Below are 16,400 nucleotides of genomic sequence, written 5' to 3'. Positions count from 1 at the left end.
TCAATTTACCCGACTTACATACTGTATAGAGCAGCATTTTTCAACCTTGGTAACTTTGAGATCTGTGGGCATCAACTCCCACAATTCCACAGCCAGCGGGCTTTAAAATGGCTGGACTTTGACTCCCAGAATTCCCCAGGCAACAAGCTTTAAGAGAGGTGGACTTCAATTCCCAAAATTCCTCAGCCAGCATGCTTAACAATGGGTGGACTTCAATTCCTAGAATTCCTCAGCCAACATGCTTTAAGACAGGGGTGTCCAAACATGGCAACTTTAAGACTTGTGGACTTCAACTCCCAGAATTCCCCAGCCAGCAGAGCTGGCTGGGTGAATTCTGGGAGTTGAAGTCCACAAGTCTTAAAGTTGCCAAGTTTGGACACCCCTGCTTTAAGATATATGGCCTTTAGCTCCCAGAATTCTTCAGCTAGAATGTTTTAAGATATATGGCCTTTGACTCCCAGAATTCCTTAGCCATAAATTAACAATTTATGGATTTCAACTCCCAGATTTCTCCAGCCAGCATGCTTTACGATGTATGGCCTTCAATTCCCAGAATGCTGATGTGTGGCCTTCCATCCCAAGAATTTCCCAATGGGCACGCTGGCTGGGGGAATTCTGGGAGTCGAAGCTTATCCCCCTTGGAAGTTGCCAAGTTTGAGAAACATGGATCTCTTGACTGTGTGAACAAGGTCAAATTGTCTCTTTATTTTTGCTTGGTAGTTTCCAAGCCAGGATTGTGAGTTTGATGGGAAACAGATGTCCTGTCCTGATAACCCTTTTCCAATGACTCTGGGTTTTGGCCATTTTGCTCAGTGGTTTCTGGACCCTGGTTGAGTCTTCTGCAGTTGGACAACTCTGCCTTCTTCATTCTTCTCTGTCTCTTCTCCTCCATGTGCCTTTCCCACTTCATTTTGCCTTGGTAAAATCTACCCTGGTTGGCTTCTTCTGAGCATTTCTTCTACAAATGGATGTTTCGTGGCAACATAGAATTTTTCCGGGTCTCCCAGCTCTCGTTGAGATGGCCCTCCCTCCTTTTGATGAAGGAGTAGGATTCATCAGATAAACACTTCAACCCCTGAGCAGTGAGGCATCATATCTGGAGATCTTTGCCAAGTTCTACCAACCCTCCAACTCTTGTCTTCTCCTGTGACTCAAGCTTATAATTTGCCCCACCAAGTCTTGGAGAAATTAAAGCAGCAGTTTCCTCCCTTGGCATCGGTTCTAGGATGAGATGCTGTAATTGAAGAGACACGAGAACTCCATCTTAGAAAAAAAAGTTTATAGATGTGGTGTTGTCTGGGTGGAATTCTCAACATTTCCTGTGGTTGTTTTTCAGTCACTAAGTAGGGTGTGACTCTGGGCCCAGACATGATAAATGATGGACAGACAGATAGATAGAAAATACAATGTAGATGTAGACAAGATGGATGGATGGATGGATGGATGGATGGATGGATGGATGGAGAGAGAGAGAGAGAGATGATAGATAGATGATAGATAGATAGATGATAGATAGATAGATAGATGATAGATAGATAGATGATAGGTATATAGGTAGATGATAGATGATAGATAGATGATAGATAGATTGATTGATTGATTGATTGATTGATAGATGATAGATACATAGATACATAGATAATGTGATATAGATAGAAAGACAAACAGATAGATAGTATGATATAGATAGAAAGACAAACAGATAGATAGTATGATACAGATAGATAATATGATATAGATAGAAAGACAGATAGTATGATGCAGATAGATAAATAGACAGATAGATAGTATGATTAGATAGATAGATAGATAGATAGATGATAGATAGATAGAGCTAGATAAATAGATAATATGATAGATAATATGAGATAGACACAGACAGATAGTATGATACAGAGAGATAGATAGATAAATAGCTAATATGATTAGATAGATAGACACAGACATAGTATGTTAGAGAGAGAGAGAATATGATTAGATAGATAATATGATACAGATAGACACAGATAGACAAATAAAGAGAGAGAGAGAGAGGTAACATGATTAGATAGATAATATGGTAAACAGAGAGCAAACCCTACTCCTTTCTAGCACTGATGACGTTGCCTAGTTTGGTATTGTCTGCACGAAAACAGCCAAGCTCAAAGAGCACCAAGGATGCCATAGTTCAATCCTGAACTACAAATATTCTAGACAGACAGGCAGGCAGATGTTTTAAAATATTATTGGTTTTCAGTCATTATTTCAGGCTGACTCAGAAGTATCTGAACGAATTCCGTTCCTGGACTGCTGGCTTATCTTAAGTGAGCAGGTTTCTTAATCCTTCTGTGCTTCCAACATTTTCCTTGACTCGACGCCTCCAGTATTGAGAGCAAACACGAAGTCACAATCCTAGGAGGACTCAACGAATTTGTAGTGAAGTTTTATGGACCACAAGGAAGTAGGTATACTCCTGAATCGCGTAAAGGTGTTGGAAGGAAGCCCTTTTCCTTGCTGATTGATTTGGGGGATTGGGGGGGGGTAGAGGGAAGAACTGGGGAAAATGAATGATAATTTGGGGAAAAGATTATCCCTGTGCCTTTTAAGACACAGGAGATATTTTATGTATTTTATGCTGGGCTAAGCCTCAAATCCCTTGAAGTGGCCATTGCCTTCTCTGGCTGCCAGTAGCTGTCAAAATTCTTGAACCTAAGTATTCTGCAACCTTGGAAATCTAGTTTTACTGGAAAAGCTCCTGTGACCTTCTCCATAGAAAACCCTTGTTTTCTCATTAAGCTATGCCCTCTTTCCATTTGCATTTGAAGAAGCTTTTGCAAAGAGATTCAACCTGGAAATAAGGAGAAATTTTCTGACAGGGAGAACAATCGACCGGTGGAACAGAAGTTGCCTTCAGAGGTTGTGGGAGCTTCATCCCTGGAGGCTGCCAAGAAAAGACTGGACTGCCATCTGTCAGAAATGCTGTAGGATCTCCTGCTTGGGCAGGGGGGTGGACTAGATGACCTACAAGGTCCCTTCCAACTCTGTTAATCTGTTGTTATTATTATAAAAAAGTTTTTTTAAGATATATGTTTATGTTTCTGCAAAAGTTTCTTGAAATGCAAGTGGAAAGACAGTATAGCTTTTCTGTCTGTCTGTCTGTCTGTCTGTCTGTCTGTCTGTCTATCGTCAAGCCTCCAAGTAACATGTCCCAAAAAATAGGTCCAAGGCATCCATTTTCCTTTTCAAATCCATTCATTAGGAACAATAATCAAATCTATCTATCTACACACACACCAAAAATACTAGTGGCTTGTTTGATTCTTTCACAGCAGGTTTCAAAACAGCAAAATTTAAGAAGGAGGGAAAAATATTAAATGGAGATAGATTCACGGAATACCAGAGTTGGAAGGAAGAACCTTAAAGGTCTTCTAGTCCAACCCCCTGCTCAAATGCAATTATAGAAAATTGAGAATACTAGGTGGTTTTTGTTTTTAATTTAAACTAGATTTAGGGCTTCCAAAATTGATAATCTATAACCATCTTTGTTGATAAGGTGTTTAGGTTTGATAAGGTTTTACTGTCTTAGTATTCCCATGCAGGGTTACTATTTTGATGCTTTACATTTATTTACAGTAATTCTTAATCCTGAGATTTGCAATTTATATGCAGTTAGTGCAATTTTTCTCAATCTTTGGCGAATTTAAGATGGATGGATTTCAACTCCCAGAATTCCCAAGCCAGCATGGCTGGCTGGCTGGGGAATTCTGGGAGTTGATGTCCCTCCATCTTAAAGTTGCCAAGGTTGAGAAACACTACATCAGGGGTGTCCAAACTTGGCAACTTTAAGACTTGTGGACTTCAACTCCCAGAATTCCCCAGCCAGCTCTGCTGGCGGGAATTCTGGGAGTTGAAGTCCACAAGTCTTAAAAGTTGCCAAGTTTGGACACCCCTGCACTACATGAATGTATTTAGAAGCAGGCAGCTAAAGTCTCTACATAAAAAGAAAAATGCTAAACTAGTAATGGAAGCTCTTTCTTTCCACCCTCTTTGTGAGAATTGGGTGTCTGTCTTGTATGTCTAATTAAATAATCTTATATTGGAAAGCATCAAGGAAATATACCTAACCTTTCTTTTAAAAAATCTTTCAATTGCAGCACCATACGAAGGTGGTGTGTGGAAAGTTCGCGTGGACCTTCCTGACAAATACCCTTTCAAATCCCCATCTATAGGTAAGCGATGAAAAACTGTCATTTTTTTAAAAAGAAAAGAAAATCCATCTAAGACAAATTTGAATGGCCAACAAGAGCAAGTTTATAGTTCAGTTTATGAGGAACTTTTTAAAAATGCTTATGACTTAAATATGAGCCAGCCATGTGCAGCAGCTGCCAAAAATGCCAACACAGTCCTAGGCTGCATCAACAGAGGGAGAGAATCAAGATCACGTGAAGGGTTAATACCACTTTATAAGGCCTTGGTAAGGCCACACTTGGAATATCTGCATCCAGTTTTGGTCACCACGATGTAGAAAAGATGTGGAGACTCTGGAAAGAGTGCAGAGAAGAGCAACAAAGAGGATTAGGGTACTGGAGGCTAAAACATATGAAGAACGGTTGCAGGAACTGGGTATGTCCAGTTTAATGAAAAGAAGGACGAGGGGAGACTTGATAGCATTGTTCCAATATCTCAGGGGTTGCCCCAAAGAAGAGGGAGTCAAACTATTCTCCAAATCACCCGAAGGCAGGACAAGAAGCAATGGGTGGAAACTAATCAAGGAGAGAAGCAACATAGAACTGAGGAGAAATTTCCTGACAGTTAGAACAATTAATCAGTGGAACAGAAGTTGCCTCCAGAAGTTGTGAATCCTCCAACACTGGAAGTCTTTAAGAAGATGTTGGATAGCCATTTGAAATGGTGTAAGTTCTCCTGCCTGAGCAGGGGGTTGGACTAGAAGACCTCCAAGGTCCCTTCCAGCTCTGTTAAAATGTGAAGCAGTGTTTTTCATGTTGGTTGAGGAATTCTAGGAGTTGAAGTCCACCCATCTTAACCTTGCCGAGTTTGGGGGCGGAAAAACCCCAATGATTTAATGGAATATTTTTTGGCTTGGGAACATCAGAGTTAAACCTGAGCAAGGAGAAGCTTTTCTGTCCCCAGCAAACTAATCCTGTCTGGAGAATGTTGACCATGTTAGATGGCTCGATATAAATCTTTGGGTAGCTTCTGTCTCCAGCCTACAGGTAGTCCTCGACTTACAACAGTTCGTTTAATGACCGTCCGACGTTACGACCCTGAAAAAAAGGTGACTTGTGACCCTTTTATAACCATTGCAGCATCCCCAGGTCATGTGATCAAAATTCGCCCGCTTGGCAACTGGCTCATATTTATGACGGTCGCAGAGCCCCCGGGGGTGTTTCACATCATCCCCTTTTGTCCATGGGGAAGCCAGATTCACTTAACAACCATGTTCCTCACTTAACAACTACACCGATATCCCTTCACAACTGTGGCAAGAAAGGTTGTAAAAATGGGGCAACATGGAGTTGAGAACTACTGCCTCGCTTAGCAACGGAAATTGTGGACTCAGTTGCAGTTTAAGCCGAGGAGGACCTGTATTTACGATGGTTGCAGAGTCCTGGATCCGAATAATTGCCCATTGCGGACTTCCCAGCCGTCTCCCGACAAGCCAAGTTCAGCAGGATTTGCTTAACAACCATGGGATCCCCTTAACGACCGTAGCGATTCGCTCGAGAACCGTGGCCCAAAAAATTAAGAACATTTGGGCCCTATTGCCCAAATAGGTCGTAAGTCAAGGACTAGCTGTATTGGATTGCTTTTTTTAATAAAAAAATAACCTTTTAATCTTGCAAGGATGCAAACTTCCAAAATTTACCCAAATCTCCCCTCTTGACCCAACACAGCTCCTGCTGAGTTTTGAGTTCAGCCTATTCAAATCCTGACAAATGGTTTGAGAGGCTTATAAAGACGCCTTCCTGTTAAATCATCCAAATCGAACCCTAATCTGCAGAGACGTGAAGAAGGTTCTCTTTCTTTGCTTAGGAAGCGGCTTAGATATATATGACCTGCACATCACACCCTTAAAACATTTGAACTGGAATCAGGACAGCTGGGGTTGCGTTTCCAGGCAGGCTCAGGGGTGTCGGCAGCAGATTGGGACAGCGAGGAGGTTGGAGAGGAAGCTGGGCCAGTCCTGGAGTCTGGGGAAGGCTCTGAGGAGGGCTCTGTGTCGGAGGCAGAGAGGGGACCAGGGCCATATGCCAGTTACCAACTGCCTTCAGAGTCGGACATCAGTGAGGCAGAAGAACAGCTGGAGCCTGTTCCCAGTGTGCGTATGTGCAGACGAAGGGAACGGCTAAAGAACAGGGGTCGACTTGGGTGTAAGGCCACAGGGGGACGATGAATGGCCCCTCCAAGAGGAAATAAAAGAGGAGCTAAGGGGGAGTGGAGTTTGCAGGAGACAATCAGTTCTCTTAATTGGTTTGTGACTCTCCGAGGCTCCTGGCCAAGTTCTGCAGAGATCGGCCTGGCAGCTCTCCAAGCCAGATAAGGTCTGTGACTATAAATCCTCCCTTGAAAGACTTTGCTGGAGGTGAAGGAGCAGAATTTACAGCTAACTAATAAAAGGTTTTTTTTTTGTCGGGACCAGGAGTTTGCTTCATGGGAAGCCTCGGTCAAAACAAGGCCCACAGGCTGCATCCGGCTTGCAGGGTGCTTAGATCTGGCCCCCGGAGCTCGGGAAGGGGCCACGAGAACTGCTTTCGTTGCGTCTTTTGTTCACCCTTATTTTGATCTATATTGCTTTGCTAGGTGTGTCCCCGGCGTCACAAAGGAGGCATTTAGCATGGCCTCCATCTGAATGTTGATTCTGCTGCTCTTTGCAAGCTTTGGGGAGCAGCGATTTAAAAGGCTGGAGGTCCTTTATTTATTATATGCTTTTTAAAAAAATCTTGCCTTTTTACTTTAGATGGCAACAGTACTTAATACTCCTTCCTCCTCCTCCTTTTCCCACAACAGCCGTCCTGTGAAGTGGATTGGGCTGTGAAAAAGGGACTGGCCTAAAGTCTCCCAGCCAGCTTTCAGGCCTAAGTTGGGACTAGAATTCACCGTCTCCTGGTGGTTGGCCCACCTAGCCAGATTTCTAGGCTTAGGCAGGACTAGAACTCACCGTCTCCTGGTGTTGGGCCCAAAGTCAGCCAGCTGGCTTTCATGGCTAAGGCAGGACTAGAACTCGCCATCTCCTGGTGATTGGCCCAAAGACACTAGACAGCTTTTGTGCCTAAATTGGGACTGGAACTCACCGTCTCCTGGCAATTGGCCCAAAATCACCTAGCCAGATTTCTGGGCTAAGGCAGGACTAGAATTCATCTCCCATTGATTGGGCCAAAGTCAGCCAGCTGGCTTTCATGGCTAAGGTGGAACTAGAACTCGCCATCTCCTGGTGATTGGCCCGAAGACACTAGCCAGCTTTTGTGCCTAAATTGGGACTGGAACTCACCGTCTCCTGGTGATTGGCCTGAAGTTACCTAGCCAGATTTCTAGGCTAAGGCGGTGCTAGAACTCACAATCTCCTCATGATTGACCTAAAGTTACCTAGTTTCGTTGTATTCGTTGTATAAACCAATTTCGTATTTAAGTACAATGACAATAAAGATTATACTTACTTACCCAGTTGACTTTCATCTCTAAGGCAGGACTAGAACTCGCCATCTCCTGGCGATCAACCCAAAGTCACCCATTCAGCTTTGGTGCCTAAGGCGGGACTAGAACTCACAATCGCCTGCTTTCTCGGCAATCCCCTTTTTACCATTATACCAAACCGGCTTTAACCATTTCAGAATTTTTTAAAAAAAATATTATTCAGGTATAAGAGATTCGATCCGGGTACCTTACCGTTATATACCGAGTCTTTTGATTCCGCTCTTCCGCCCCGTGTTTTAATTTCAAGATACTTCACCATCTGCTGAGCTCCAGGGCCCGGCCTCGTCCTCAGGAGTGCATCGTTCAACCAACTGGAGCGTTACTTCCTTCGCTGTTGGAAATCTCAGATAATTTGCTTTTTTTTTAAAAAAAAAAAAGCTTATTTAGATATATTCAGTCATTAATGCTGGAGTCTGTTTTCTGAGCAGCTTCTCCTTAACCCACAATTCACCTCTGGAATCTATTGCCAGTTCTTTTGGTGGGAGTCCTCAACTTACAACCATAAATTGAGCCCTAGATTTCCATCGCTGAGGAAAGCCGTTGTTAAGCGAGTTTTGCCCCATGTTACGACCTTTCTTGCACACCGTACTTAAGCGAATCTGGCTTTTCCCTGTTGACTTTGCTGGCCCGAAGCTGATGGGTTTCAGAAGGGGATCCACCTGACCCCAGGATTCTGCAACCCGTCATAAGTAAATGCCAGTGGCCAAAAAGTGGCCTGAATTTTAACCAGGTGGCCATGGGGATGCTGCAGGGGTTGTAAGTGCAAGGACTGGTGGTAAGTCGCCTTTTTTAGCCGTCTGTCGTAACTCCAGACCGTCGCTAAACAAATGGTTGTAAGTCAAGGACTTCCTGCAATCTCGTGGTTTCAAGAACTGGAGAAATAGAGGAATGGGTTGACTCCAGAAATAAGAATGATGAGTCACTTAGCAGGGGTCTCCAAACATGGCAACTTTTAAGACTTGTGGACTTCAACTCCCAGAATCCCTCAGCTGGCATGAGTTAGAGCAATTAACAATTAATTAATTAGAACAATTACCGTAACCAGTAGAACAACTTGTCTCCAGAAGTTGTGAATGCTCCAACACTGTAGGTTTTTCAGGAGACATCGGACAACCATTTGTCTACAATGGTGTAGGGTCTCTTGTCTGAGCAGGGGTTTGGACTAGACGACCTCCAAGGTCCCTTCCAACTGTGTGATTCTCTAATTCTGTAAGGGGGGTGGACTAGAAGACCTCCAAGGTCCCTTCCCACTCTCTTATTTTGAGGAATTCTGGGAGTTAAAGTTCACAAATCTTAAAGTTATCAAGCTGGGAGACCCTTAATTTAGAGAACAGGATTCAAGATGATATTTCCCCCCACCATTTAGCTCTTCTATCTCCTTTTGGCAAATGCTGAAATTTTTGTTTGATGTGAAGCCGTCCTAACACCCCTTGTGTTTCTCTCCTCTTTAGGATTCATGAATAAAATTTTTCATCCCAACATCGACGAAGCGTAAGTGACTTTCGTTTGCGTTGAAATGGTATTTTGTTGGAGGTGGGAATAAAGTTTGGTCCCTAAATTTCTCCAGGCCTACAACAGGAGGGGTAAAAATATGTAAAGCTGTAGTTTTCAACCTTGGGGACGTTAAGATGGGGGGACTTCAGCTCCCAGAATTCCCCAGCCAGCTGGCTGGGGAATTCTGGGAGCTGAAGCCCCCCCATCTTAACGTCCCCAAAGTTGAGAAACACTGACTTAAAAGAGATTTTAAGCACCAGAATTCTCAGCTTTTTTCTTTTAAGGAAAAGCCAAGGAGCTAAGCTTATCTCCCAACTTTGTCAAATACGGGATCTTGGCTTCGGATAAACCTTGCTAGTCTTAGGCAGATACCGGAAGTGACTTGGCTTAGGAGTTATTTTTAAAATGCCAACTCGGAGCGCAGCTGTCACTACATATTAATTCACCTTGAGTTGATTTTAAAGGCAGTCTCCAGCGGCCTGCAGCTTCCCCTTTGCTTTCTCGGATACGAAGGGGGAATTTGGCATCGAGGAGAGCCGTACCAGCTTCCCTTTCCTCTGGCATCCTCTTTACGCCCAGACGCCTTATTGCAAATGTTTTAAAATTTTAAAAATCACAGCTTAGCCATGATGGTGGGAGATAGTTTTCCGGAGGAAAGGAACAAGTTTCCTTTCTGAAAATCTGGGCCTGCAACTAGCCATTTTGATACAGTGCCTATTTAGGGGGGGGGGGGAACCCTCCCAAATTTCAACATAGCCCGCATCTGGAATTCAGGAACAGCTGTGCAATTTTTTTTCTCCCAAATCCACTGTGTTTGGTGGTATTTAGGATAGAAACCTCTCTTGATCTGCGCCCTGCTTTGTTTTAAACGAGCCAATAGCTCAGCATCGCCTGGGTATATTTATTTATAGGGGGGAAATGTCCGGACCAAAGGCAATTTCTAGTTTCTGGATTTTCCCCCTTACTAGAGGGAGCCCACCCCCCATGGAGTACTGTGAAGCCGTTACCATGGCAACTCCACTGCGATGTACAGTAGAAGCCATTTTACGGCAGTACAGTAGAAGTCATTTTAAGGCACAACAGGCTGTATCTTAACAGAACATACACCCCGAGGGATGTTAAGGGTGTCTTACCTCCCCGATATTTGTCTCCAGAAGGTAAGTCATCTGTATATCAAGTTTGGTTGAAATTGCTTGAGGCATTTCAGAGTTATGCTGGAACACACACAGAGCGCCATTTAAATAGGTAGGTAGGCAGAAAGATAGACATAGAAATATAGACGATAGGTAGGTAGGTAGGTAGGTAGGTAGGTAGGTAGGTAGGTAGGTAGGTAGATAGATAGATAGATAGATAGATAGATAGATAGATAGATAGATAGATAGATAGATGATAGATAGATGATAGATAGATGATAGATAGATAGATGATAGGATAGAAAGATAGATAGATAGATAGATAGATAGATAGATGATAGATAGATAGATAGATAGATAGATAGATAGATAGATAGATAGATAGATACAGATAGAAAGGATAGACAGAGGTAGAGAGAGAGAGGTAGGTAGATAGATAGATGATAGATAGATAGATGATAGATAGATAGATAGATGATAGATAGATAGACAGACAGACAGACAGACAGACAGACAGACAGACAGACAGAGGTAGAGAGAGAGAGGTAGAGAGAGAGGTAGGTAGGTAGGTAGGTAGGTAGGTTGATTGATTGATTTTCTATTTTGCTAGTTGTTTCTGCTTCAAAATCTGCTTTTATAAAAGAACCCCAAGGTTGGTCCCATAGGCTGTGAATGTGTCCAGTCGTTGTCTTCTCGTGCCACATCCGTCATCGGACGTTGGCGATCCTATTTTTATCCACAGCCATACAAAAAACTGCTGCTGAGTTTTGCCCAAATCGGTCCCTTAGATCTTGAAGCCATGAGATTCTTCTTCTTCCTGGACCTCGTTTGCCTTCCATTTTTCCTTGGAGGATTAAGTGAAGGATGCCATATTTTCCCGGTGTTGCATCGCATGTCCAAATATTCCAACTTTTGTTTTTTTTTAAATACCGTTCTGATTATTTCCTTTGGCTTTCCCCCCCTCCTCTTTTCTGATTTTGTCAGCCCAGCTTATACGTAACGGCCGCCCTGTAAATCCACATTTCAAAGGCTTCTAGTGGCTTTCTAACTCTCCACTCCGCAGAGCAAGGAAAAGAAAAGACGTAGCATCTGACAAGCCTGATTTTTCAATCTTAGGCTTAATGTTGTGATTGCAAAAGGCCTCTTTTCATTTGGAAGAACGCTGTTCGAGGTTTCTCGTTCTCTGGTGTGGGCGGGCGTGAAAACCACGAGGTTTTCCTGCGTGGCAAGAATCACCTTGCAAAGTTGAGCGAGGCTGGGACCCCTTTGGGAAGAGTGGTTGAGGGCAACAGAGGAAGGCCTTAAAACCTAACAGGGCTGAAGTTATTTATGCCAAGATGCCCACTGGGGCACATAAATGGTCCCCAAATGTTTGTATTCACAAACTCGGAGTGTGTTGTGCAAAATTTTGCCCCCCTTGATTTCTTTAAGGAGCTGTTGTGGCCAGCCAGCAGAGTTGGACAGTGAGGAGGTTGGGGAGGAACCTGGGCCAGTCCTGGAGTCTGGGGAAGGCTCGGATGAGGACTCTGTGTCGGAGGGAGAGAGGGGGCAAAGAGCTGTATGCCAGTTATCAGCTGCCTTCAGACATCAGTGGGGCAGAAGTACAGGTGGAGCCTTTTCCCAGTGTGTGCATGCGCAGAGCTGCCAGACGAAGGAAACTGCTAAAGAACAGGGGGCGACTTGAGAGAAAGGCCAGAGGTGGACGGTGAATGGCCCCTCCCAGAAAAAATAAAAGAGGAGCGACAGGGGAGTGGAGTTTGCAGGAGACAATCAGTTCGCTTAATTGGTTCGGGACTCTCCGAGGCTCCTGGGCAAGTTCTGCAGAGATCGGCCTGGCAGTTCTCCAAGCCAGAGAAGGTCTGTGACCGTAAATCCTCCATTGAAAGACTTTGCTGGAGGTGAAGGAGCAGAATTCACAGTCAATTAATAAGAGGTTTTTGTCAAGACAAGGAGTTTGCGTCATGCTCTTGGGAAGCCTCGGTCAGAACAGGAGCTAAGCTAGTTTTCCAACTTCCAGTCTCTTGAAATATGGGGTCAGGCATTGCTCATCCTAGCTTATCTGGCTGGGGAATTCTGGGAGTTGAAGTCCGTACATCTTCACCTCGTAGAGCTTGAGAGATTATTGACTGAGCCTCTTGAAGGAGTCTTGCAACAGTCCCACCGAAGAGGGTCTTTCAGCTTCCAAATAGAAGGAATATTTTGCACAGCCGGGTGTTGCAGTCCACATTCATCCCCTGGTCTACTCCGTTAGTGAGGCAGAATGTAAACTAGGAAAACAATTAACCATTAATTAATCAGCAGAACAATTAACCAGTAGAACGACTTTTCTCCAGAAGTTGTGAATGCTCCAACACTAAGTTTTTCAGGAGAGATTGGACAACCATTTGTCCACAATGGTGTAGGGTCTCCTGTCTGAGCAGGGGTTTGGACTAGACGACCTCCAAGGTCCCTTCCAACTGTGTGATTCTCTAATTCTGTAAGGGGGGTGGACTAGAAGACCTCCAAGGTCCCTTCCAACTATGTGATTCTCTAATTCTGTAAGGGGGGTGGACTAGACGACCTCCAAGGTCCCTTCCAACTGTGTGATTCTCTAATTCTGTAAGGGGGGTGGACTAGAAGACCTCCAAGGTCCCTTCCAACTGCATGATCAGGCCAGCTGCTGCTCTTAAGGGCAGGGTTGAGCTGTCGTTCAGCTGTCGTTCAGCTGCCATTCAACTATCCTTGTTTGATTTTTTTTTCCAGGTCAGGAACCGTATGTCTAGATGTAATTAATCAGACTTGGACAGCTCTCTACGGTGAGTTTTTTAAAACGAGAAATTGTGGCTGGTTTGTAAAATGTAGCAGTAAAGCGTATCCCTCCCTTGCCTTTAGACTTGTCCACCGTGAGGGAAGTCTGAAAAAGTCAAGATGGCAGCCACAAGGATGGGATCAAACACACATTCACACACACACACACACGGCGCCGAAAAGGGCTTGGTGTGCATCGTTGTGCCTACCATCTTCACACTAAAGTTTCATTTACTTTATTGTCGTTGCACCGCGTACAACGAAGTTAAATGTGCCCTCTTCAGGGTGCATCGCACGTAACCGGGAAAACACAATAAAATAATTATATATTTAATGTTGCACGTAATAACGGCAGCTGGAATTACATATGCACAAAGTTGGAAAAACGGAAGTAGACCTACGGATGAAATGGTAATAAAGGAAATATTAAGAGTGTGCCGAAATGGACAGGTTAAAAATGGAAAAGATAAAGGAGAAACCGAGGGAGTTATGGTATAACTGGCTAGATAATAGATGCAGAGATTAGAAAGTTAATAATGAAAGAAGATTAACAAACTAGAACCAAATACAGGTACAACGCTACATAGAAGAATATATTCTTTGATAATGTGACAAAATTAGTGGACCAGAGGAATGCCGTCGATATATTTTACTTGGACTTCAGTAAGGCTTTTGATAAGGTAGACCATAACCTACTACTAGATAAAGTAGAAGAATGTGAGTTAGATAGCCTCACCACCAGATGGATTCGTAACTGGCTGACCAACCGCACTCAACGTGTAGTCCTCAATGGAACTGCATCTACATGGAGGGAAGTATGCAGTGGAGTACCCCAAGGCTCTGTTTTAGGCCCAGGACTCTTCAACATCTTCATCAATGATTTGGATGAGGGAATAAATGGGGAACTCATCAAATTTGCAGATGACACCAAGCTGGCAGGAATAGCCAACACTCCAGAAGATAGGCTAAAGATACAGAAGGATCTTGACAAATTTGAACATTGGGCACTAGCTAATAAAATGAAATTCAATGGTGAAAAGAGTAAGGTTCTACATTTAGGCAAGAAAAAAGAAATGCACAGGTACAGTATAGGTGGTACCTTCCTCAATAGGAGTAACTATGAAAGGGATCTTGGAGTCCTAGTAGACAACCATTTAAATAGGAGCCAGCCGTGTGCAGCAGCTGCCAAAAAAGCCAACACAGTTCTAGGCTGCACCAACAGAGGAAGAGAATCAAGATCACGTGAAGGGTTAATGTCACTTTATAAGGCCTTGGTAAGGCCACACTTGGAATACGGCATTCAGTTCTGGTCGCCACGATGTAGAAAAGATGTGGAGACTCTAGAAAAAGTGCAGAGAAGAGCAACAAAGATGATTAGGGGACTGGAGACTAAAACATATGAAGAACAGTTGCAGGAACTGGGTATGTTTAGCTTGAGAGAAAGAAGGACTAGGGGAGACATGATAGCAGTGTTCCAATATCTCAGGGGTTGCCACAAAGAAGAGGGAGTCAAACTATTCTCCAAGGCACCTGAGGGCAGAACAAGAAGCAATGGGTGGAAACTAATCAAGGAGAGAAGCAACTTAGAACTGAGGAGAAATTTCCTGACAGAACAATTAATCAGTGGAACAGAAGTTGCCTCCAGAAGTTGTGAATGCCCCAACACTGGAAGTCTTTAAGAAGATGTTGGATAGCCATCTGTCTGAAACGGTATAGGGTTTCCTGCCTAGGCAGGGGGTTGGACTAGAAGACCTCCAAGGTCCCTTCCAACTCTACTATTGTATTGTATTGTATATATTGCAAGTAATATTATTGGACTGTACACAACTGTAAATTAAAATGTATAGTGATAAATAGTGTCTTACGTTATAACCGTAGAAACAATGGACACAATTATGATGTACAATATTACGTATTTAAAAAGAGACTATACTATATGACTTAAGAGAATATTGGCCATGATTAGGGTGTGTAATATGTATATTTAAAAAGGATTTCATTCAACCAGTATAGCTTGTGATACTTAATTGTGTATCCATGGTAAATTAAGCAATTCCATGACCATCTTATCCCAGTGCCTGGAGGCTATGAGGGGATGCAAAATTGAAATCGTGATGTAGAATAAAGGAAAATGTACAATTAAAAAAAATTGTTTTTAAAGAAAACTATAAAAAGAAAACACAAGCACGCATCCCTCACATTCCACACAACTGAATTGAAACCCCCAATACTGCATTATTATTGCACTATACACATACATACATACATACATACATACATACATACATACATATCTATATATTTGTATTTCTTATATAAATACAAACAAAAAAGGGGAAAGTTTTCCCACCCACCTGGGAATTCAAGTCCTGGGAATTCCAAGATGGGAAGGGACACACCATAAGCCGTATTCCGCAACCTTTCTTGGGGGGGTGCGGGTCCCTCTTTTAAAAAAAAAAGATTATCGTAGAATTAAATACAAGCAAAAGCGAAGAGGGAGAAAGTTGGAGAAAGGGAAGGAAAAATGCCAAAAGAGGTTCAAAAAGTAAGAAAGAAAAAAAAGTAACGACTCCCAACTTCTTTCAGGGCAGTAAAATATTTGAAAGCGTGAGGCCGCCTCTGCTTTGCGTTTCAAGCCCTTTCTGTGCCTTCTATGCCTTCCCAACGGTCAGAACCTAAGGCTTCGTTTTGTGTCCACTTTTTCAGATCTTACCAATATATTTGAGTCGTTCCTGCCCCAGTTGTTGGCCTATCCCAACCCCATAGACCCCCTTAATGGAGACGCCGCAGCCATGTACCTTCACCGGCCAGAAGAATACAAGCAGAAAATTAAAGGTAAGGACGCTTAGGAGAAGCATCGACAAGTGGCCCTCAGTCTATGACTGAACTACAGGTAGTCCTCGACTTAACGACCACGGTCGAGACCCAGATTTCAGTTGCAAAGCAAGGCAGCGGTGTGAGTTCTGCCTCGTTTTACAACTTACGTTCTTGCCACAGTTGTTAAGCGAATCACTGCAGCTGTTAAGTGAATCACAGGGTCGTTAAGTGAATCCAAATCCCCCCCCCCCCGTTGACTTTGCTGGTCAGAAGGTCGCAAAAGGGGATCATAAATAGGAGCCATATTTGCCAAGCGTCTGAATTTTGATCACGTGATTGCAGGGATGCCGCAACGGTCATTAAGTGTGAAAAGATGTCATAAGTCACCTTTTTCCAGGGCCAGTCGCTAGACAAACAGTTGTAAGTTGAGGCCAAACCTGTGAGTCTTTGAACGATATTCCTGTAAAAATACCCCCA

General features: G+C 43.4%; 1 protein-coding gene across 7 annotated transcripts in view; it reads left to right on the top strand.

Moving 5' to 3' along the window:
- The window catches only part of UBE2H (ubiquitin conjugating enzyme E2 H), a 62,462-nt gene that overhangs the window by 40,156 nt on the left and 5,906 nt on the right, over positions 1–16,400 (top strand). For all 7 annotated transcript variants that reach the window (XR_014175800.1, XR_014175801.1, XR_014175802.1 and 4 more), the window contains exons 2-6: positions 2,364–2,440; positions 4,134–4,208; positions 9,144–9,183; positions 13,062–13,114; positions 15,813–15,941. Coding sequence is in view for 1 of the 7 variants with exons in the window: in XM_081958476.1 (XP_081814602.1) it covers positions 2,364–2,440; positions 4,134–4,208; positions 9,144–9,183; positions 13,062–13,114; positions 15,813–15,941 (374 nt within the window). In the remaining 6 variants the exon portion in view is untranslated. The remainder of the gene's footprint in view (positions 1–2,363; positions 2,441–4,133; positions 4,209–9,143; positions 9,184–13,061; positions 13,115–15,812; positions 15,942–16,400) is intronic.

Source organism: Natrix helvetica, assembly GCF_964273705.1.
Source record: "Natrix helvetica genome assembly, chromosome: 6".
Lineage (NCBI taxonomy): Eukaryota > Metazoa > Chordata > Lepidosauria > Squamata > Natricidae > Natrix > Natrix helvetica.
Note: the sequence above shows the minus strand (reverse complement) of the source record. Positions and strands in the feature narration are given on the sequence as shown.